The sequence below is a fragment of the Panthera pardus genome, unplaced genomic scaffold, assembly GCF_024362965.1.
Source record: "Panthera pardus isolate Hobbes unplaced genomic scaffold, ASM2436296v1 HiC_scaffold_15, whole genome shotgun sequence".
Lineage (NCBI taxonomy): Eukaryota > Metazoa > Chordata > Mammalia > Carnivora > Felidae > Panthera > Panthera pardus.
The window spans coordinates 44766794-44792705 of NW_026526710.1; the positions used below are offsets into that span (position 1 = coordinate 44766794).

Genomic DNA, 25912 nt, shown 5'->3' on the forward strand with positions numbered 1-25912 from the left:
GCACAATTTAATAGTACCCTTTTATATATCTCTCATTAGTTTAAACCACAGTTCAGGTAATGTGCTACTGTACATTAAATTTAGATCTTGATGTGCTAAAATATAATTTGAATTCCAGGAGAAGTTTAATACATACTGCTAAGGCATGTCTCAAATATTTATGACCCTATTAAATCCCACAGAATTAATGCTGTAATTATTCTAAACCTATGTCAGCCATGATGGATGCTGTAGATGACCCACTTTGCACATTGGGTATTAATCTCTGCTGGATGTCAACATTTTCTTCTGTTTTCCCTTATATCTGTAGACACTTTAGCCATTAGCCCTTGCTGCTTCAGTGCAAATATCCACGCTAGTTTGCTGGACCACAGCGAATCATCAACAACAAAAGCGTTTTTTCACTCAATTAGTTACCAGCTTCTCACTCTGTATTCCCCAAGTGACATGATTCCCCTTAACAGTTAAGAGATTAATAAATTACATCTCCTATAATGAAAGTCGAGCATTGGTGCAAGAGAAAAATGCTATCTTTTCCACTGATATACTTATTCCTATTTGATTATGGGTGTGTATAAGACATTTACAATTAAACAGAAGTGAATGTGTGTATTCCTATCTCCCAAAGTACAATAAATATACAAAATGTAATAGTTATACTTCATGAAATTATGGACTTCAAAATAGATGACTGTGGTGCCCCCTCATTTGTTTCAAATTAACTCCACACGAACTAGAATATTCAGAAACTAATAATGTTATCATAGCTTTACTGAAGAAGTTATTGTGTCTTACTAAAACTCCTAATATAGTGACTTATACAAAACAAGTGCTCAATAAATGTCTGTTGCATTTAATCCAACTGTACTTTTGTTGGAAGTGTATCTATTTATTTTATCTTGGCTTATAGCAGCTTCCACCAGAGGGAGTATATCATTCCTAAAAGTTATGTCCGTAGTTTAAATAATTCATACTCCCCAATTTGATTATTCAGGGGCAAGACAAAAACCCAATATTCCTAGCTAGAAATGCTTCCTATTGCTACTGTACTGTGTATCTGTACTTCCCACTTAATAGACTTGACTGGTGACATCTTGCCAAGAACTATTTATTTTCTAGTTATATTTAACAGCTTGTAAAGCTTCTGAGAAATTTAAAGCAAACAACTACTTCTAATTTTAAATTAAGTTCTAAATCTCAAAGTATAAACAACCCTTTCAAACACAGTTTGAGATAGCTTAAATATACATTTAGTCTAAGTATCTTGTAAGATTAAAAAAAACCCCACAAAATACTGTTGAAGTGACTGAAGTTGATGAAAATTCAAATACTGGCCAAGGTGACGTATAAAGCAAGGCACATATTTAGTTCCAACTGAATACATCAGATTTTTGAACATGGCTCCGAAGCCATATTTGGATACTCCACCTTCACTGCATCCTCAGGTAAGGTTGGCTTGAGGCTCAATTTTACTGCTACTTGCCACTTTTCCTGAGTCTCTTTGTCTTGGGCATATATCAGGAACTTCGCATGCTCGGAGGAGAGGGGAAAGCTTCTCACGGCATACACCATGCCGTCTTCATCCACCTTAAAATCTGCTGGCTCACTGCTTTCATACTGTACTTTCCTTTTCCCATTGCAGTTGCTGAACTTTACTGTAAAAGATAATAAATATGTAAGTCTAGCAATAATACAAAGGCAGAAACACCTAACGTCTAACTAAGTCCATGAACCGCTTAGTAGTTTTAGTAGGCATAAAACACAAAAGTTTTATTTTTACATTATTAAAGGAATTCTCATACTATAGAATATCAGATTGTGGGGCTGAGTTGTACCCCAGAATCTCCTTGTTCCAAAGCCTTCCCCCACCCTTCACATTCCCCAGGAGCTTGGGCCCTTGGCTATAGCTGCTTTCTCCCCCCATGCCTCTCAATGACATTATCTGCTACTCCCTAACAAACTCCTACTCATCCTTCAGCACCCAGCTCCAGAGTCACTGAAAGTGGCACAATCTCTTGTTCTCAGTCTTCATGTAGTAATCTGAACTCTATTATCACAGTTTTTTTAAAGTTTATCTATTTTTTTTGGGGGGGGAGGGGTAGAGAGAAAGAGGGAAGACACAGAATCCGAAGCAGGCTCCAGGCTCTGAGCTGTCAGCACAGAGACTGTCACGGGGCTCGAACCCACGAACTGCGAGATCATGACCTGAGCCACAGTTGGACGCTTAACTGACTGAGCCACCCAGATGCCCCTCTACTGTCACAGTTTTATAGCTACGTCTGACATTCACTGTGAGAGGTACTTCAGGACAAATTTTCTTAGTTATCTTGTATACCTTGCACATTTCCTGGCACTTAGTCTTTATATAATTTTTGAAGAAATTCTTAAAGGAAGAAAGCAATTACTTTGATTAATGTTGAACGCTCACTTTGCTCTAAAATTACAAGACTTTAGTAGTAATTAAAAGGGGAATAATTTGCAATTTCTAGTCCTCATGGTGCTTAGAATAGTTCTATGAAACAGTAACAATTTATAAATTTTCAAACAAACAAAAATAAAGATATATCTCAAAATAAATTTTAACTAAAAATACTTATGGCTTAAGAATAAAAAATCAAAAAGATTTTAGTAACTTATCTTTATCTTTAATGCCTTAAAATTGAAAAAAAAATGAATGCTTTCTTAAAAGCAAGGTTAATCAACTTATGTCTCATTGGATACCAACACAGAAGTTATACTACATACTTAGAAATGTAGAAGTATACATAATCAAGCCAAAATAAAATCATAAAATAATAAAAAAATATTCTCTAAGGAAGATCATTTCTTTTGAACTTCTTAAATCATTCTTTATGAGGAAAAGTTCTATGGGAATAGCATGAAGGGATCAAAGAAAAAGCGTTTTTTAAATTTCTGTAAACATACAATGTTAGATCTTAAACACAATTACATAGGATACATTTTAGAAAGCAATTAATAGGTACACATTACAGGTTTCTAGGTGGCTCAGTTGGGTAAGCATCTGTCTTCAGCTCAGGTCATGATCTTAGGTCTGTGAATTTGAGCCCTTGCATCGGGCTGTCTGCTCTCAGCACAGAGCCTGCTTCGGATCCCCTGTGCCCCCTCTCTCTGCTCTTCTCCCACTTGCACTCTCTCTCTGTTTCTCTCAAAATAAATAAATAAACTTAAAAAAAATTCGTACACATTGCAAAATATAATCATATACTACTTCTTGCATTTTTAAGTATCTAAGTAAATTTTTCCAAACTCCCACTCCATATATATATATTGATGAGTTCTTTTGTTTCCATTAATATAAATTCACTGAGATGTGCACAAGATCACAGCCCCAAAACATGCATGCTTATTTCCCTTAGTAACCATAAAATCCTTGATAACAGAAATAAAATACTTTTTTTTTTTTTTTTTTTCAACGTTTTTTATTTATTTTTGGGACAGAGAGAGACACAGCATGAGCGGGGGAGGGGCAGAGAGAGAGGGAGACACAGAATCGGAAACAGGCTCCAGGCTCCGAGCCATCAGCCCAGAGCCTGACGCGGGGCTCGAACTCACGGACTCACGGACCGCAAGATCGTGACCTGGCTGAAGTCGGACGCTTAACCGACTGCGCCACCCAGGCGCCCCAGAAATAAAATACTTTAACTAGTGAATATATTATTTCCCACATAGCCCCACATATATCATCCTTCATTTTACAAACATCTGAAAATGAAAATAAAAGTTGTATCTCCTGCTAAATTATGCTAAACCCAAATATTTGTCTTTGGAGTAGAAGTATCCCAAAAGATACTTATCCTATCTTACTTGCCATGTGATTTAAAAGTGAAAAACAGGATCTCTTCTACAGAGCAGTGCCATCGACTGCTAATCTTTTATTAAAGACAAAATGCAAAGTAAAATTGTTTGGAGGAATCCTGCTGAGATGCCGAAACAAAAGACTTTTATCATCTTTCTTTATAAAAGTAGCTTTTTATATCAAAAAAGGCATTTGTGAACTTAAAAACGCAGAGTCTTGATCAGATCTTCGGCACTTCTTTGGTTCATTTTTACCACTCTAGCGTGGATCCTCATCACTTCACACCTGGATTTTTGTATCTGCCTCCTAGAGGTTTTCTTCCTGTTCCAGGTCATTGAGCATCTACTCTTAGACTAAACCTCTGTTGCTCAGTCATGTGTCCTCCCCATTTAATATCCGTAGTATTATATGTACGCTTTCATCATATAATGCTCTTCTCACTCTTGGTGTCTTTAGTGTTTCATGCATTACCTTCTAAGACATATTCTGCCCAATCAGATTTCTCAGTCATTCCCCCCTCTCACTGCAGCCCACACCCCATGTTCACTATCTTTTCTAGAAAGCTCCTCCACCCCCATTCTCCATGCCATAGCTCCAGAGCCAGGCCATCACTTGGGGTTAATGGGTCTACTAGATGACCTTTCAAAGATGGCAGCCGATGCCCTCATTTGGGAAGGCTTCACATTTTGAATTTTAATTTAATTTTAACTTTATTTGTTTTTACATTTTGTGTCCATGGAAGCACATATGAGCACTTTATTTTTATTAGAATGGTGATTATAATAAATAATGTCTAGTTACTAATGGTTTCATGTGACTACATCTTCTCTCTGTAAGTAGACTATAAACTCATTTTGGCTTCCTGGCAATGAGTCTAGGTTCTTTTGTTTCCTGGGACACCTAGCAGTGACAGAGACTGTATAAATGATCATTTAATATTCACAGGCCAGTTGTATAGATGAATATCTTACAACTTTTCAAAACACTCGAAAATAGAAGTAGGTCCAGCCTGCTATAGCAACAGCATTCTGCAACAACAACAACAACAAAACCTAGGGACTTTAAATAATTGGACTATGTACTTAGGTTGCTGGGAGTGAAAGAAAATGAATTAATATTTGTTGTATGCCAGGCACTGAACAAGATACTGACGATTAGGTTAGCTATTTTAGTCTTAGCAAGAACCTCCTGAAGTGGGAATTGTTATTTCTGTTCAACAAATGGAGACAGAAAATTCAGAGAGGCATCTGTGCCCATGGTGTCTGACTCCTAGTGATTCCTCTACAAAAGCACAAAGGAATCTAACTAAATTCATGACGCGTAAGTTATTGAAACCTAAAGCTTTAGTAAACAATAAAAGTGGAGAAATGACAAAGAGGCTTAACAAATGCTCGTGAAGAGAATAATGTCACATCTGGATCTCCAAATGTACCAAAGTAACCAGTATTATTAAAAAGAAGTCCTTAAGTTGGAGTGGACCCTACGTATCCCATATAGGGGAGTAGCTGGAGCCCCTGAAGGTGGGGTGCAAGTGTGAGGCAGGCAGAAGAGGAAAATTCATGCTCACTGTTACAATGACGGAGTATTCTGTTAAATAGGTACTCAGCTATTACTCGGCAATCGAAAAGAATGACATCTTGCTATTCACAACTATGTGGATGGAACTAGAGGGTATTATGCTAAGCGAAATTAGTCAGAGAAAAACAAATATCATATGACGTCACTCATATGAGGACTTTAAGAGACAAAACAGATGAACATAAGGGAAGGGAAGCAAAAATATAAAAACAGAGAGAGAGAGAGAGACAAACCATAAGAGACTCTTAAATATGAAGAACAAACAGAAGGTTTCTGGAGGGGTTGTGGGGGGGGGATGCTAAATGGGTAAGGGGCATTAAGGAATCTATTCCTGAAATCATTGTTGCACTATATGCTAACTACCTTGGATTGTAAATTAAAAAAATAAATTAAATTTAAAAAAATAGGTACTCAGCTACCTATTTGGATTCAGTGTCAGAATGATGCAGGGAAGGGAAAGAAGGCCTTTAAAGAAAAATGCACTGGCAAAGAAAGGGAAAATGTGTCTTTTCCTATAAAGGGTCACTGCATATCCTATGAATGAGAAGTGGCTGACCTCAGAGAATCTGACACTGGGGAACACACTTTGAAGGAAGCTGCGTAAAGGCGAGTTATTTAAAGTCAATTAGTTTTCTATCACCCCTGCTCCTCGCCTATAACGAATGTGAATTGGTTTAATAAATCTGTTATTAGATTCTTCTGGGTTTTAAAAACAAGTGTTAATTTGCATTTGCTCAAATACTAAACTAAGCAACATTTTTGGGGGAATTGTTCAGGTTTAAAGAGATGTTTTTCATTACATAATTTCCTTTGTGCATTCAACCATTAGAATCAACACCTTAACTGAAAATAAGTTCATTGCCAACTGGAAAAATTCTCGGTGAAATATTAGTCCTGACTTCATCCTGTGGTTTTGACTTAATGCATGAGGAGTGCCTAGTGCACGGTGACATGCTTAATCAATGATAACCACATTTCACTCTTTTCAAGTCACATGAATTAAAAGGCTTACCAATTTCAATGGATGTTATGAACTGAACTGTGTTCCCCAAAATTCATATGTTGAAGCACTAACTCCCAGTACCTTAGTATATGACTATAATTGGAGATACTGGTCTTTAAAGTGGTAATTAAGATTTAAGGGGCAACTGGGTGGCTTACTTGGTTAAGTGTCCAACTCTTGATTTTGGCTCAGGTCATGATCCCAGGGTCTTGGGATTGAGTCCTGCAATAGGCTCCATGCTGTGTGTGGAGCCTGCTTGGGATTCTCTCTCCCCCTTCCTCTCTCTCTCTCTCTCTCTCTCTCTGCCCCTTCCCTGTTTGCACTGCCAAAATTAATAAATAAAAATTTAAAAAAAGATTAAAAAAAAAAGCTCATCCAATATGACTAATGTCCTTATAAGAAAAGGAAATTTGGACATAGACACGAGGGAGGACAGACCACGTGAGGACACAACAAGAAGGTGGCCATGTGCAAGCAGAGAAAGGTCCTAAGAGAAATCAAACCTGCTGTCACCTTGGTTTTGGACTTAAATTTCAGAATTCTGAGAAAATAAATTTCTGTTGTTTAAACCATGCAGTGTGTGGTCTTATACAATGGGTAATGCACAGATTCCATTTAAAAAAAATTAATGTTTTTATTTCTTTTTGAGGGACAGAGTGTGAGCGGAGGAGGGGCAGAGAGAGAGAAAGAGACATACACAGACTCTGAAGCAGGCTCCAGGCTCTGAGCTGTCAGCACAGAGCCCAACACGCGGCTCGAACTCATGAACTGTGACATCATGACCTGAGCCGAAGTCAGATGCTCAACCAACTGAGCCACGCAGGTGCCCTGCATGGATTTCATCTCTTAACCACTGGTCAGTGTTTATTTTCTGTTATTTTGTTCCACTTACAACTTAGATGCACCTAAGCATATTTTCTCAAATTTGACAAAATTTTCTTGAACCAACCACTCACTGAAACTTACTCAAGAGGATTATGGAAAAAAAACAGTAGACAATAGCTATGTTATAGAATCTTAGTTACAGCATTAATATCATTTACAAATTAAATTATTAATTATTAAATTAAATTATTAAATTAAATTCTTAAATTTACTTCTAATATATAGCATTTCGGGGAGTTTTCAGGAGGACTATGACAAAACATGTACAGAAAAACTGGTTGAAAATAGAAAAGAGAGTGGTTAGAAGCCATTTGAAAGGAAGAAAGAAGAAAGAGATAGATATTCAAGGGGCATGGCTGAATTACTAAAATTAGATTTAAAATTTCAGTTTCAAGAAGAGGAAAATAAGGCAAATATCATAGACATGTTGCTGTTAGAAGAAATACATAGTTCACTGGAACCAAACTGTTCCTGTTATGAAAACATTCTCCTGAGGGGCCTGGGTGGCTCAGTCGGTTAAGCATCCAACACTTGATTTTGGCTCAGGTCATGATCTCACAGTTTGACAGTTTGTGAGTTCAGGCCTGAGGTAGAGCTCCACTCTGACAGCGCAGAGCCTGTGTGGGATTCCCTCTCTTTCTCTCCCTCTCTCTCTGCCCCTCCCCCATTCCCATGTACTGTCTCTCAAAATAAATACATAAACTTTAAAAACTAACCTGTTCTCCTAATAAATGGTAAGTAAAAGAATTCCAAATAGCGTAACGAGTACAACTTTCAACTTTTATCTTCCAAAACATGCAGCAGTGTAATCATTTTTTAACATACGGGTTTTAAAACAAAGGTGATGATACATTTATTTTAAATTAAAATATATCCTTAATGGTGAAACTCTTCTACAATCGTGTTAATGGTGGATACATGACATTATGCATTTGTAAGAACTCAAGGAATTGCACAACACAGAGTGAATCCTAACATAAACTATGGGCTTTAGTTACTCTTAATGTATCACTGGAAGAAGTGGTATTAGTTGGAGTTCTAGAACTGAATCGATACTTGACATAAACACCTTAGGTATGGAGATATTGAGGTGGTGTTTCACAAAAGTCATAGTCTCTTACTAGGCAATGTAATAAAGCAGAAATTCTATTATTTTAAGACCAATCAAGAACTTGGAAATTTCATTTTTCTGACAGGACAATTTTCCTTACGTTAAAACATTAATTTTCCTTAAATGCTCAAAAAACTCAAATTAGAAATAACAGAATTTCATAATGTAGGAGAAGGAAATAAATTTCCTTAGACAACTAAAAAAACAGGCTTGATCCACAGGATTATTCAAATTTAAAACAACTCTATACACAAATAAATGTGCCTAAAAACATTACAATATTAAACGAGAAATTTATTATTAGAGCTATTGCATAGTTTACATACATAATATGTAGTTATTGTGTTCTAGCCACCATAAAACTTTGTTAACATGGTTAATACAAAATTAAACATCAGGGAAATAATTATTTTAAAGTACTTTTTGACTCTTAAAGCAGTACCTCAAATTAATGCTAACCATAAAGCCATAATATCTTTATAAAATATTAACAGGAAACCACAGATCTTATATATTAAATGCATTACCATTTAATAGCACTGCATAAACCATATAAATGAAAGTTGCAAAATGCTCACATATGGCTTATAATTTTTGTTCAAGTAAAACATCATGCCATATTTAGAATACAATTATAAAAGAACTCTGCAAAATATTTTTGAGGCTAAATATGCCTTTGCCTTTAAAATTGCTTTTTTTCCACATTAATTGCTATTTTTGAAAGCATACTAATAACACAGAAATAGTTTCAAAGTGCTAAGAAAAGTTCTCCCTCCACAGGCAAAGAGCAATCTTAATTAATGAACTTAACATCTAAATGAATAAATGAGAGCTGGGAAGGTAGGGAGGAGATGTCTCAACAGTAGGGATTTTCACGGTGATTTTACTTACAGATTGCAACAGAGAATGGTTACCAAGTGGCGATTTCACTTACAAATCTGAAAAACCTGCTTAGATATTCTTTTGTCACCCCAGGCCCTTACTGAGTTTCATTCTGAGGAACAATTCTTCCTTAAACACTTGAGTAGCCATTTCAGAGCGAACTGACGCTCTCCGCACTTGTACAATGGGGATCCAGTTAAAGTAGTGCGGGAATGTCCATATGCACCTTGGCGGAAAAAGTCATTACATTTTCTTTATAACACACAATTATAGTAAGAAAAAGGAAATATCGAGTCAATATTAGTACACATATTGACTCTTCAATATACATAACACTTCCAAAATACTTTAAAACTCTTTAATGACAAATTTGAGCTTGTTTTCATGGAAGACCTTTATTGTAACAAGTTTTATGATTTGGATATCAGACTCTTGATAATTACCAGCAGTGAAAGTTTTATTCACAAAAGTTGGTGGTAGCAAATGATAGCAACGAACTCCTCACTTTTTCTCCGCTTGACAGAAAGTTCTTTCTTGTCGTGAACCATGAGGAATACGTTTATTAAATTTCTTTTTTTTATTTTTTTTATTTATATATTTTTTAACGTTTATTTATTTTTGAGACAGAGAGAGACACAGCATGAACGGGGGAGGGGCAGAGAGAGAGGGAGACACAGAATCGGAAGCAAGCTCCAGGCTCTGAGCCATCAGCCCAGAGCCGGACGCGGGGCTCGAACTCACAGACCGCGAGATCGTGACCTGAGCTGAAGTCGGACGCTTAACCGACTGAGCCACCCAGGCGCCCCACGTTTATTAAATTTCATGGTCCTTCCTTTTCTTGCACTGACAGATATGACACTGAAATTCCTTGTGGAAATTCAAAAGCTTTTCAAAAATTTTTTTCATATTAATATTTTAAAATAATGATAAAAGCTTTACTTCAAGAATACACAGGTATGGTGTATTCTAATAGTCTCAATAATTTTTCTCCAGGTTTTAAAATAGAACACCAACTAAATATCACAAATGAGCCACTTTAATCCTTTTCTGGAGGTGAATTTTCGCTTCAAACCCATAAACTCTGTGACTGTGTGTAATATTTTTTACACGGCCTTTGCAGTTTTCAATTAAGTTCATTCGGGTGCTCCAAAATGTCAGTTAAGTAAGCTATTTTTTCAAGTGAATAACTCTCCTTCAACAAATCTGCAGTGAACAACATTCAAACACACAATCATTTTTCTATTAGCTGACAGACCTTTGGAAAAAAAAGGGGTCTTTTGGATAGCTTGTGAACTTGGTAGAGATCTGCAAATATGGTATTCCCTTATCTTTGCACAGAGCTATAGCCATTTATTTTCATAATTCCAATTTATGTGGATAAAAGATTTATGAGCAATCTTTTATGTACAAGAGCTTCTATGTGAGTAAAACTAACAGAATCTTGAGATTAAACCCTTTGGTTTTTCTATCTCCATGCCATTTACAGCTTTTATAACCTTCAAGGCATCAGGGCCAAGACACTGGCCTCACGTAATATTTGCTTAACATCTTGCTGTAAAATACTTATTTGTCTCCTTGAATATATAATTTATGGAAGTTTGTTTTCCTTTTTCTTCCAGAATAAATAATGCTCTTCAAGGATTCTAACCACTGCTATTAACTAACATATTTATTAACTCCTTAAAGGCATCAACATGCAATGATAACCTTTTTGATTTAATAATCTTTTTGACTAGAGCTGTCACTACGATGTGTGACGTGTCCTCACTACCCCTCCTACATGTATGATTCAAAAGTGACTCATTTTCTATTTCTCCTACCGTCGATGAGGGATATATAGGCTGGTAAAACAAGGAATTCTGCATCTGTGTAAGGTATTTGGCTTAAAGCATTTAATATGAAATGTTATAAATGACTTTAAGAGCTTGATCATATAGTGTTGCACTCAATCTCATCAAAAATGTTCTTACTTTCTGCTTAAGAGAGTAAAAAATTTCATCTGCCTAAAATGGCTGTGTGGGGATACAGTTCTCACAAAATGTGTCCTGCGTGTGGCTTCACTTGATCTCTTTGCATTAAGTAAAATGTTTAGACCAAGTGTGAGAATAATTATAACACATGAATCCCAATCCGAGGGAATCATTATTTTTAAAAATCTTTATTTATTTATTTATTTTGAGAGAAAGAGAGAGAGAGAGAGCAGAGGAAGGGCAGAGAGAGAGGGAGAGAGAAAATCCCAAGCAGGCTCCACACCCAGCACAGAGCCCAACATGGGACTCGATCTCACAACCCAGAGTTCATGACCTGAGCTGAAATCAAGAGTTGGATGCTCAACCGACTGAGCCACCCAGTCACCTCTCTGAGGAAATCATTATTATATTATCTTATTAATATCTTACACATTTGAGGGGGTTCTTGTGACTCTGAAGTCTTTCCAGCTTTCATCCCAAATTATCCATTGGGCTGGGAAAGTAAGCATATGTACAAATCACATCTAAAAACAGACTGTGGCATGTTCAGCTTTAGAAATTCATTTGTAAAATAACATATAATATACGTGTAATATTTATATAATTTAGTGAATTATTAATATTATCTAATTATATAAAATAATAAAAGATATACAAATAAATATATATAATATGCATTCTATGTAAGGTCTGCATTTTTAAGGTACTTTAAAATAAATATATGAAAAACTTGAATAATTAAACATACTATAATTTAAATTACAATATGGAATATATTCACTTTCACTTCATTTAAAGGGTATACAAAGTGTACAAAAATTTGTTCATTATATTTCTAGATAATCAAAAAATATGTTGAAAACAATCCATGTCTGGAAACTACAGTCCTCTTTAATAATTCAGTAAATTTTATGTCCAGAAAAAACACCTAACTTAATTCTAAGGGATTTGTTTCTAAAAACTTATATAAATCTTAACACAGTATATACACATTAATTCTAAAAATGACCCCAAAATTACTGATTTCCATCAAAAATAAGATTTTGATTTTTAACCTTGAAATCCAATAGGAAGGAAGGAAAATTAGCAAAAGTAGAAAGAGGAAAAATAGAAAAAGATGGAGAGAGTAAGTAATAATTGAGAAAATTAATAAAATTAATGATTCTTTGGTACCTTAAAAATTTATTCATACCTTCTATTTTAGAATTAAACAGGGAAAACTATGAACAAAAAATAAAAGCACATGAAATGGAAAAGATAATTAAATTAATACTTGCAAAAAAATAAACAGTCATATAAAAATCTTCACTTGGGATAAACACATTGATACAAGAGTAATGACCCCTCTCTCTCAAAATAAATAAATAAACATTTACAAAGGGGGCGCCTGGGTGGCTCAGTCGGTTGAGCATCCGGCTCTTGACGTAGGCTCAGGTCATGATCCCAAAGTTTGTGAGATGAAGCCCTGTGTTAGGCTCTGTGCTGGGTATGGAGCTTGCTCGGGGTTCTCTGTCTCCCTCTCTCTGCTCCTCCCCCACTCGGATGTGTGTGTTCTTTCTCTCTCTCAAAATAAATAAACATTCAAAAGTATAGCCAGATAACTGGGAGGATTCCGTGGGAAAGGGGACACGTTGGTGCTAGCTCCATTGGCGAATTCTTGGTCAATAAGATCTGGGGAGGGGCGCCTGGGTGGCGCAGTCGGTTAAGCGTTCGACTTCAGCCAGGTCACCATCTCGCGGTCCGTGAGTTCGAGCCCTGCGTCAGGCTCTGGGCTGATGGCTCGGAGCCTGGAGCCTGTTTCTGATTCTGTGTCTCTCTCTCTCTCTGCCCCTCCCCCGTTCATGCTCTGTCTCTCTCTGTCCCAAAAATAAATAAAAAATGTTGAAAAAAAAAAAAAAGATCTGGGGAGATGCTATGTGTAGACTTGGGTCTACACGAGTCTTACTCAAGCAGAAAATGATAAAAGTAATAAAAACTTGTCAGGAAGTTTTTAGAGAAAGCCATAAAAGAGCATTCAAATATAATGTTAACTGTTGTGAACTGTTTTATTATAAAAACGCCTTCACATTTGTTAACAATATAAACTAGTTCAACCATGTGTACCTGTAGCACAACTGTACCCCATTTTTGACAATGGATTGGGAAACACTGATTTATTTTGCCATACTTCTGAAATAGTAAGGTTAAGGTAGGCATTACTAACGGTCACCAATATTTTCGGTTTTTTTTCCCCTTCCCGGACATGCAGAAAGATGACATTTCTCATCTCCCTTGACCTTAGTTATGACTGTCTGGCTTGCTTTGGCCAATAAAATCTGAAGACTGAAGTGACAGATATCACTTCTCAGCAGAAACCTCTAAAAGTGGACATCCTCTTTCCCAGCAGTGGCAATTAAGAAAGAAGGTGTTAAACGTGGATAATACAAGACTGAAACCCCCAGGATGAGGGAGTCACCCCATAGAGAGCTTTCCTGGAGGGTCAACCTGTTCCAAAATGGACTTCAGGCGAAACAGAAATTGACGAATTGTTCCTGCAGCACGTTCCAGCCTATCAGGTATGATACAGCCTCAACTTCAGTGACCTAAAACACTCTCAATACAGTAGAACTAGGGTGAAGTGTCTATAAAATAAAATAAATTGGAATCAAACGTATTGTGGAATAAAACAAAAATATCTCTCGGGGCACCTGGGTAGCTCGGTTGCTTAAGTATCCGACTCTTGATTTTGGCTCAGGTCATGATCCCAGGGTCATGGGATCAAGCCCCAAAACTGGCTCCATGCTGAGTGTGGAGCCTGCTTAAGATTTTTTCTCTCTCTCCTTCTGACCCTCTCCACCACTCAGGCTCTCTCTCTCTCAAATTAAAAACAAAACAAAACAAAACAAACAAAATTTCTTATTCCTAAAACTCTTGGTATTTTCCCACTAAAAGAGAAAAGTTTTATTATGATGTTCTGTAAAACGTAATCAATCTCTTAGAGAAGGAGTTATTTCATTTCCTGTCTAGGTAAAGTCACATAATATTTAACGAACATCTATATACAAGTTGCCGCAAATGAAAGAAAGGAGCAGAGCTACGATATTCTTCCTTGATATGAAATTGAAAAAAAATCAAAACAAGAGGTAGGAATGATATAGAAGAATGATTATGACATTAAAAATATGAAATTTAGATTTTCAGTAGTCTGATAATGATATGCATGTAATTTTATGTATTAAACTATTGGAAAAGCAGTAAGATTATTGCATTCTCCCTTGTATGCATTCTAATAACTTAACAAATTTAAAGCTGTTTTTCACTTCATTGATAGTCTTCCTCCAGGCATCTCTCTGCATGAAATTCAATGAACCCCCCCCCTTTTTTGGGCAGATTCCACCTAAAATATATAAAATTATCGGTGCTCAAGCAGAATTCTTCTTTTTTTTTCAGAATGTGCCCATTAACAAATTACACTGAAATATCACTACCTCTAATTAAATTACTCTGACAGAGCACAGGTTGTGTAGAAGTTCCTTTTCTCAACTGTATGATTATTAGTTTCTGAAACTTAATGCAGTTTAGTTCCCCTAAATTTAGTTACCAGGCTACTGTGTCAACAAAGAAGGAATCTTAATTCCTAATTTTTGTGACAGGTTTTTGTTAATTTTTAAAGAAAATAGAGTTTTCATAATAAGGTTTACCGGAAGCAAAGGCTCCTGCTAATTGGAATTTTCAAAAACACCACTGAAAAAGGAAAAAGCCGAACTAAACTAATCATGTGTCTATATTAGTTTCGACAATGCAGTCTCCAAATGTGCCACAGAAATCAGAAAGAGCCAATGTCTCCCCAGAATGCCCAGCTTGCTAAGCCAAGGAACAAAAGGATGTGATATGTTTTATGAAACTTGAATAAAAGAAAGAGGTACATAGAACTTATGTTCATTAACTAAATTAGCCCTACCAGTATTACATGATATCACATTAACTGAAATTAAAGTCCATTGAACTATTACACTATTAAATCCAAAACCATTTGCTGATAGTAAAGCTATAAAACAAACAGAGTATAAGATTTCACCCTAAACATGTAAAACAATTTAAGAAATATTTATTCCTTTACTGGCTATTAGGAGAAAAAGATCATGGTCACATATGGAGAAATAACAATGTATTTTAAAAAGCTCTTGAAAATATACCATAATAACACATAACTAATAGTTTAAAAGCTGAATTCCCAATAATTACTGCCAACCCCCTCAAAAGATATGTCAGCTCACCAGCCACTGTAAAGAACTGTATCAACAGTAAAGGTGGGCTTTCTACAGAATGCAAACTATGCACATATAACAAAACCATACCAAAACTCACACAATATTAACACACGCTATTTCTGAAGGCTGCCTATACTTTCTGAACTAACATGATATGTATGAAGTATTTAATATATGAAACATTCCATAAAAATTCATTCGTGTTAACTACTTTTCTTCATAAATCCAATGAGTTATTAAAAAAATTATATAAAATCCATCCCTAAGTTGACAACAAAATTGAAGTAGTAAAACAACGAATTCTAATACGAATTCAATTAATGTGTTTCTACTTGGGAAACATCACCATATAATCTGGAAAAAAAAAACCCATGATCTTTTAGTCCATCCTATTATTATTGTCTTAGTAACCCACTGTCCAACTTTATTTATTTATTTATTTATTTATTTACTTACTTATTTTGGAGCCCTATGTGGGGCTCAGACTCACAACTGTGAGATCAAAACCTGAGCCGAGATCAAGAGTTGGACACTTAACTGACTGAACCACCCACACGCCCCTGCACTGTCCAACTTTTTAGAGAATTATTGTATAAACTCTAGAAAGCTATTCCAGTGGCACAAAAGTATTCTTCCAACAACCCACCTAGATAATATTTCTTAGGTCCAGCTCCACTCACTTTGGCCCGTCATGTATAGCCATCAGGAAAACAAGGGCAAGTAATCTATGACATACAATTAAAAAAATGCCCTATGACTTTTGATGCATTAAAAGGAAAGTAATAAAGCGTTATTTGAAGATTATGATTTTACACAAATATATAAATACTGAAGTGGGGTAACAGTCTTCTTAAATGCCAATTACTTATATTTAGGAATTATGTTATTCTTATTAAATTTTTTATTATTATGTCCAGAACTGGAATAATTTCAAAATGCTATTTGCTTTAAAACAAACAAACAATAAAATAATCCTCTTCATAAGTGTTCCCTCCCTCTACACAGCCTGGAACGAACATCTACTTCTGTGAACACACCAACTCAGCAGTCTGGGCAAAAATCTCCTGCTTCAAATGCCAATAATAAGCCTTATCCTCATTAATGGGTTGACGTTTTCTTTTGGAGAAATGATTACACTTCTATTTCACCATTCTCATTAATTATATCAAAATGAATGGGATTAATTGTCATACACTGTAACTTTATGGCCATCTCATGTATACTCCACTCTGTGTGACTTCTCTAGAAACATCGTAGGTGCGGGAGTGTTCAGTCTAGGAGCAATAATCTCATCCCTACCCCTCCCCAAACGCCACTACAGCACTCATGGTCCAGCTCTTAGGTACACTTATGAAGGGTCGGGATATTTTTAAAATTTTACAGAGATAAAGATTTTGCACATTTAATTTACCCTATGAAAATACATGAGCATGTATTAAAGGATTTTCATTACATTAACCACGATGATGTCAAGGCAAATATCCTGTGCACCTATCGTTTGCTTCCAACTTTACCATTTCCCAATCTGTATGTATTAGTTACAATAAATCAAGTTAGGTTAAAACAATATCCTTATCCTGTGCTGATAAGCAGATGCAATAAGCAGACTAGTCTGAATTATATTTTTTTGCCTAAAAGCCCCAGCAACACTAATGCTTTAGGATAATATATTAAAACCCTATTTAAAAAAATTAACTTAGATACCTGACTACCAGAGGCATGAAAATGAAGTAAAACAATAGATGTAAATAAATGGGGCAATGACAGAAATACACACACACACACACACACACACACACACACACCTCTTACAGTAATAATGAAGGACATACTGAATGCATATTTTTCACTTAAAAAAACATTTTTTTAAAAGGAGGGATATAAAAACCAAGAACAGATAGAAATACCAAGGCATGAAAGAGACTCCAGATAGGTTGGTGTGGCAGGGGGTCCATGTTTTTGGTGTATTACCTCTGTTCCAAATACACAACCATAATAATAAAATATATTAAGTAAAGCAAAATGACATAAAACCTAGGCAGGCTCAAAAACAAGATGAATTTTCCAGCAGACCAGAAATAAACTTAATGTAAATTGTCACCTGGATAGGAAGCAAGCAGGGGCCACAGAAGCTCAGTGTATGTGGGGTAAAGGGGCTTGAATGTAAGGGAAAGACGGTACAGCACCTGGGACATCAGAATCTAACATCGAATTCACTTCATGGACCATTCTGATTTTCTAGATCCCACTGGCCATTCTTCTCCTTCTCTAAAGATGTCTCAAGGGGCAGCCCAGGACCTTTACTTCTCTACACTTTCACCCTGGAGGATTTCAGCTAGCCCCAAGGTTTTAAAAACCACCCGTACAAAGATGAATAGTGAATATGTATGTATAAACTTTGTTCTGAAATCTAAACTCCTACATTCAACTTGCCATCTCCACTTGGACATGTAAAAGGCAACTCAAACTAAGCAAGTGCCAAAACCAACTCTTGATTCACTCCTGCCCCCAATAAATGAACTTCATGGTTAACAATGTCACCCCTCACCCAAATGCTGACTCCAAGTCTAGTTGTTGAGTTTGACTCCTGTCTTATTCAAATGAATCAACCTGAAGGTCCTGTCAGCTCTATATTTTTTAATGCTTATTTTTTTTTTTTGAGAGAGAGAGGGAGAGAGAGAGAGAGAGGAGGAGAGAGGACATGAGCAGAGGAAGGGCAGTGAGGGAGGAAGAGAGAGAGAATCCCAAGCAGGCTCTGCTGTCAGCACAGAGCCCAATCGAGGGCTTGAACTCACAAACCATGAGATCATGACTTGAGCTGAAATCAAGAGTCAGATACTTGGAGACTGAGCCACTCAGGAGCTACTTTTAGAATATATCTCCAATATGGCCATTTCTCATCACCTCCATGACTACCATCTCATCACCAGCCATTATCTGGGCTGAATCGTGGCTAGAGCCTCTAACTAGTCTATCCGTTCCACTCTTCATGATACCTACCGTGGGCTTTTAAAAATATAAATTAGATCATATTCAAAGGCTTCCTATCACACAGAGAATAAAACCGTTCACAAAGGTCCCTGGCCCTGCAACCTCATCCTCCTTTCCTGTTGTCCGAGCTCACAGGGCCACCAGTCTCGTGGTAGCATATTAATTACGCATTTTAGCAACAAGCCTCAACAAGCCTCAAGTCCTTTCCTATATATTTGAAATATCACACAGTGCAAGAGAGAGGAGAAGAAAAATAAAAGTGGAGAGGAAGCAAGAAAACTTGGAAAGCCAACTGTCCAGATAACAGATCATTTGATTTATTTTGGTCTTTTTATAGGCTTTATTATTAAAGAAAGTTACCTTTCATTAATTTTTCCCAACTTTCTTCTCTTTGTTGTTTCTTTCCATGTCACTGGTACCAGTGGATAATTAGAGTGGACTTTTTTCATTCAAACCAATTAATGAATAAAAGGAATGTGAGACCCTTTTTCATTCATTAGCTGGTTTGACTAGAGATAAGTAATATGAATCATAGAATGCACGGGGCAGGCTGTAGCATATTACACACTTTAGGAAGAGCTAAGCAAATAGAGAGGGGGAAAACAAAAATGTTTTGATGTCTGTAATCTAATAACTGATCTAACCACCAGAACATGCAGCTGTGGATGAGATGCTATGGATCACCCAGAGTCTGTGTTCTACTGTATCACGTAGCCTCTCAAACAACACTATTTGAAAACTTGCAGGAGGAATGAACAAATTCCAACTAGTTCTTTAGTAGTAAAGGACAAGGTCAACAGTAACAACAGTCTAGTGTTGAGCCAGCGTTCACTCATGTGTATACTAGGTCTTCTCAAAATTGGGGACTCGTAACCCTTAAGATAAACTTGTGGCCACAGCATCTCAACCACCAATTATAATCCTGCTTCAATGAGAATGTGTACAGCATCACTCTCAATATAAGGAAACAAAGCACAAAGGTGGATATTGCACCCACTTCCTCAGATCCAACAGCTCAAGTTAATAATATCACATTAACTGGTTTTGTATGTATGTGTGAATCCATCCATCTATCTACATATAAAAGTGAAGTGCTTTGCACTATACTCTGAATGGAGTACTCAGTCAACCATATAATTCATTACTGCTGTTTCTAAGTCAGGAGCCCAGGGTTCAGAATGTGAGATCTAATATCTCATTTGGAAATCACCTCCAATGATCCAAATACTTTCATGTACTTTTTTTCCCTTTTCCTTTTTGTACCACAGTTCCCCACCTTTACATGCAGGGAAACAAAAGGCCACAGAGTGTTAAGTTACCTGGTCACATTGAAAGTGGGGACACAGCTGTCTGAAGTTCTTGGTGACAGCCTAGGAGGCACCCGCTGTATTTCAGGACCAAGGGGTATTTCCATCTCTTGTTGAATTGCCACCACTGAATGAAAAATAACCAAATGATTCCCACTCTGTCATCTAAGGTGAATACAGAGGTGGATATGGCAAGGTCCCTGACCTCTAGGCATTTAAATTTAGGAGGAAAGGCCTTCAATAACTAACAGCAAAGTAAAACAATATATAACAAGGTGGGCTAAGCCAAAGCTCTTGACAAGTACATCTGGAGGGGAAGGAAGGGGATCACTGAAGACATAATGGAAATGGCAGCTGGCTTTTGATCTGAACATAGAAGGAAGTGCGGGATTCCAACAGGCTGCGTGGAGAGAGGGGCGTGGTGATGGCTTCAGCATCAATGGGGCCTGGAAACCCCAGTGATGGTGCCTTCACAGAGGCATCAACGTTTGTGTTACGAGCAGTGCCTGGATCACAATTGTTCCTCACTCAATGTCTTTGTTAAAAATGAGTATAAAGGGTTTTTTCCTAGGGCAAATTTGTTTGGCATGGTGTTTGTAGGATGTATTATCTTTGTGGGGGAGGAATATTTATGGACTAAAGTCCCTTACTGCAGTCTCCAGGTAGGCTGAAATACATGAGGCTTGAAGAAGAAAAGTCAACATAGGCACAAATTAAAGATCTAATTACCCACACACATGAATTGGTTCACAGAATTTAGGGACTGTATGTGTGTATGTGTGTGTGTGTAACACGCATATCTGATAGTAATATTAAGCATTAAAATTTAAATGTCATTGTAGTTTTTATATGAAGGCTTAGCATTTCCCCTTTTCCTGAGCCATGGGTTAGATCTATTTATATGAGGAAGACCATTAGTGGTATTTTTTAGATACAGGAATTATTAAAAAACACACAATATAATATGCAAGATGTGATTATAAAGAAATGGGATTGATTCCACAAGTCACATAGAAAAATCAGATTCATTACATAATAAGCACGCTTTGTATAAATTATAGTCCAACCAACAAGGGCACTAAATATGCACTTTAATTTAGAGTACAATACAGAAGTAACTTTACTATCTAATGAGATGAATTATTAATGAAGCTAAAAGATACTAAAAGAAATCTGCTTGTATAAAAGCCAATCTAATCTCATGTATAAGTAATCTTCAATAAAACATTACCATTTTATACTCAATTGAACTATATCCTCAACTAGTCTGACATAGTGTACTTTTCTTCAATAGGAACAAATGTCATTGATAATGAGAGTTTTATAATTTTGTGCTTGTTTGGTGCAAAAAATAAAAAGAGCAGTGGACTACAGCCAGTAAACTAAGTCCTGGTTGTGGTTCCACTAATACTGAATAATTCTCTAAACAGCTTTGAATTTTCATTTCAGCTGTAATGTGAAGGAGTTTCATTGGATGACTGCTAATATCTTTTACAGCATAAAAATATGCATACACATAATCTAAAATTTGGGATCACAACAAGTTCCAGAGTGAATATCACCACTGAAGGTGGTACTCCAGTTATTTTGGTTTGTTTTTGTTTTTCTTGTTGTTTGAGCAGGCTTTCACCAAAATACAATGGCTTCTCTGGACAAAAAGGACAAGAAAACTCACACAGGAGTAAGTTATTTTTTTCGTGTATTTTTCTCTAGTTTTTAAAAAGCCACAAATCCCAAAGCAAAGTTAAAGTCCATATATCACATTCCATGTAATTACAGCTGAAGGGGTAGTAACAGGTACAGTGATAAAACTCACTGTGATTATTCAATGGTCACTCTTCTTTTCATTAGGTTAACAATTTACATTGGTGTTAATGAACTGTAATTTATAATCTAGCTGTTTTTCTTTCGCTAAACTTTGTATGTCCTCACAAAAAAGAAAAGAAGCTCAAGTTATTCTGTTTGAAACACAACTCTTCCCGGAATAGACCAGGAGACTTCTCTGCACGAAACAGATTTCAGTCACTGCAGCACTAAGTGTCACAACACGTATAAATCTTGATGATCAAAAGATACTACCAGTATTTCAAGCTACAAATTCTGTGGCCCATTCCCTTTAAATAATGAATGTCAATGAGGAAAGGTAAAACTCAAACTTCTGTGGAACAGTTCTTTAGAACTATTTAGTAAGGAGCACAAAACTGTTGTAACTCTGGAAAATAAAATTATGCACATGAGAGAACTAAGGCTACAGTCTCCAAAGTTTCCAGGCTTGATGGCGTAAATGTTTTTCATGAAAGATGAACTGAAGACCTACAAAATTCCTTGGGAGATAGATGATGAGAAAACCAACATGACTATTCCAGGCTTAAGTTACAACAGAAGAGGTGCTCCTTTAACTTTTGTATGTCATGTTTACTTTTTAAAATTTCTAATAAAATAAACTCAGAGGGTGCCTAGGTCACTCAGTTGGTTAAGCATCCAACTCCAGATTTTGGTTCAGATTATGATCTCACGGTCATGGGATTGAGCCCCGCGTCAGTCTCTGCACTGACCGCACAGAGCCTGCTTGGGAGTCTTTCTCCCTCTCTCTCCGCACCTCCCAAAATAAATAAATAGACTTAAAAGAATATAAAAGTTTCTAATAAAATAAACTCACTGGTTGTTATAAGAGAGGCATTGTCTATTCGGTTCATATCACAATGGCCACATGTAAACATTCCACAGCAAGTTTTGGTTTACAATGAGTAGCATTCTGTTTCTCAGGTTCAAAGTCATCTTCTTTAAGCAGCCTATTTTATATGCACACAGTACCTTCTGATAATTCTTTAATGGATTTCAGTGCAGAATTTAAAACAAGTAACTTTGTTGAATACCTTATTGTTTTTCTAGGCGGTTTCAAATCCCTTGAAGTTTGGCAAATTTTAACAAAATTAATGAGGTTAACCTTCATTTTCCAGACTTGTAGAGCTACTTTATGTTACCATAGACCTCTTATTTAAAGATGACTCACAGTCAAGGACTTTTAAGTTTGACTTTATTTTTGGGAAAATCTGCTAAGCTCAAAGTAGATCCTAATAAAGACAACTATGGGCCACTTTCTTAAACACATTTAAGCAACTAAATACAGAGTAATCCCACTTAAAATAAATTAGATTTATGAAAAGAGAGACATCTGAACTGAAATTTAAAGACAAAGTAATGTTCTTCACTTTATAAGGTTCCTTTCTGTAGCTGCATGATATTGTGCCTGAAAATATAAGTCTTACTACAAGATAAGTACTGGGAGACGAGCTAGAAATATAAAAGTGAACAGAGCAAGTGATCTACCATCAAGAAGTGAAAGTCTCATCTAAAAATTTCTCTAGCGAATTATATGAATTAAAATGAAGAGCTACAGAGTGGGGATTAGGGAAATTAGGTCAAGAAATTTAAGAGCTGAAGTTGACATTTAATAACATGATTAAACAGAGTATCACAAGAGGTAGAAAGTAGCCACAAAAATATTTGGTTTGTAAAATTTTAATTTACCTGCAGTTTGCAGGAAAATGTCTGGAATATACAGAAAGGGACAAATGCAGTTTGTTGCAAAGTATTGCTACCTGAATTTGAAAACATGTATCTTATTTTGAAATGTAAATGTGCAATTCTCTAAACTTACCACTTTAAAGAAGGCAAAGTGGAAACACAGCTTTTAAATATTCCTTCCTTCAACCACCACTCCTGTCCCCATAAGATTATATGCGCAGTTTTCTTCTGATTATGTTTTAGTTTGATTTTAGAGTAACGGAAATTCATAGTATCACTGAATGTTTAAAATACAAAAATATGCTTTGTACATAAGCTTTCTCATTTTATGCTACTTTGTTTTCCAATTTCACTAAATCACTGTTGGAGGGAATAAATAAGGCGATTTTTGTTACCTGAAAGGAAAACATATGATTCTGCTTGGTTCTTTACTTTCTCAGTGAAGATACACACATTGGTCTTTAATAAAAACATGCCATTGAGTTTCCATTTCCCATAATTCCTTCTGCTTAGTGAACAAAGTCATAATAGGTATGTCAGAATGAAAACAGGGATAAAGTTCTTTTGAGCTGACGGAAATGCCTATGCAGCCTTTTATAACTGGAATACTGACCGTCAGCAAAACAGAGATTGGGTGGCTCAAACAGAGCCCATATTACATCTGATTCACTGATCCCTTTCAAATTCTTGCCCCCAACCTCGGAGCAACACAAAACCTTCCTGAGCTCTGCCGGTCCTTTTGTCTGTTTGCAAAACAAAATACAACATAAGAATAAACTCTTAGGGGGTAAAACAGCATTTCTATTTGGACAATTATCTCCCTTTTGGTTACCTTAAGATTCGTGTTCTTTCTAGTTTTTTCGGCTTGTAACTATCCATCACCTGTTACTTGGCAATCTGCTATTGTAAAAAAATCTGTTGTTCTCCTAGCTTTCTCTAAAGAAGCAACTTAAATGAAAAGTCAATATAAATGTGCTTTGTGTACCCAGCAGCATCTCAAAGTGCTTATAAGATAATTAGGACTGGTAAGGAGTCACTGGTTTTATACCTTAAATTGGGTACGAATTTGAGATTAAACGTCAAAAGAATCTATCTGTGAATGCTTGCTAAAATACAAAATTTCATAATTAAAGTCATGCACCCCATGTAAAATGAAAGATGTTCTATGTGTAAAACATACCTTAAAATAATTTTACTAATGGGTAGATACAAGATTCTTAAAGGATGCTTTTCTTCCCAGATTTTTATAGACATTAAACACACCATGAAACTTTATGGGGTTTCAGATTGACTTCCTCCATGAGGGTACAACTGCTTTTTACAATGGCTTGTCACATGTTGTGTTGTCCTTAAACATCCCCTTTTCAACTATTAACTTTCCAGTTCACACCATGCACTAAATATTCTAGGACAGCTTAAGAATATTGTGAGAACCTGCAGTAAGTCTACAGAAATACTCTGGAGACAATGCTGAACCATGGAGGGTTTTGAGAGGCACAGAGAGGAAGAAAGGAGATTCCAGTAAGTAGAGGAACAACACCGAGCAGAATAAAGAGAGCGGATGACAAGTCCAAGGAAAGGCGAAAGCCAGTTGTTTCTTAAAATATAGTTCACATAAGGAGGAAGTGGAAGATACATTTCTAAATTTAGTATGGACATACCAGAGAGGACTTGCAAACATTTAGGACAAAGATGCTGAAGGCTTTTGGGCAGGGGAAGTGCACATGGTGTTTTGGGACACATGACCTAACTTAAACATAAAGGCTGGAAGTATGAATGAAACCCAAAGACTGGCAGAGCACTAAAGAGGTCAGCGTTGGAGCCTAAGGATCTGGGCCAGAGTGATGTCAACCAGGAACCTCAAAAGAAGAGACCTATACCCACAGGGATCGTGAAGACAGAATGAGGAGGAACTGATAACTAGTCTGACGTAAGGATGAGGATTACCTATGAATGGCAAATAAGTCAAATAGTATTCCAGGGACGCCTGGGTGGGCTCAGTTGGTTAAGCGTCCGACTCTTGGTTTTTGCTCAGGTCATGATCTCTCGGGCTCTGTGCTGACAGCCTGGAGCCTGCTTGGGAATCTCTCTCTCCCTCTCTCTTTGCCCTTCCCCCGCTCATGCTGTCTGTCTCGGTCTCAAAACAAATAAATAAACTTAAAAAAAAAAAAAAGATTCCAGTGTTCTGAGTCTGACTGACTAGTGGAAAGATGAATGGAAATGAATTAAATCTGAAAGAGGAAACAGTTTTGTGGAAGATTTTTTGTCAGAACTGCTGACTTAATTTAGCAGTGAAACTTATATAGGGGCGCCTGGGTGGCTCAGTTGGTTAAACGCTTGACTTCGGCTCAGGTCATGATCTCGTGGTTCGTGGGTTCGAGCCCCGCGTCGGGCTCTGTGCTGACAGCTAGGAGCCTGAAGCCTGCTTTGGAATCTGTGTCTTCCTCTCTCTCCCCTCCTCATACTCTCTGTCTCTCTCTCACACACACGAAAATAAACATTAAAAAAAATTTAAAAAAAACCCAACTTATATATGAATTATGCATCTTCCGAGTGTCTAACACAGTGTGAGATGTAGAAGATTCATACA

At 36.5% G+C, this 25912-nt stretch overlaps 1 protein-coding gene across 1 annotated transcript in view; it reads right to left on the reverse strand.

Moving 5' to 3' along the window:
* CDH2 (cadherin 2) overlaps positions 1–25912 on the reverse strand; it is a 214852-nt gene that overhangs the window by 61278 nt on the left and 127662 nt on the right. The window contains exon 3 of the mRNA XM_019465485.2: positions 1429–1655. Within this exon, the coding sequence (XP_019321030.1) occupies positions 1429–1655 (227 nt within the window). The remainder of the gene's footprint in view (positions 1–1428; positions 1656–25912) is intronic.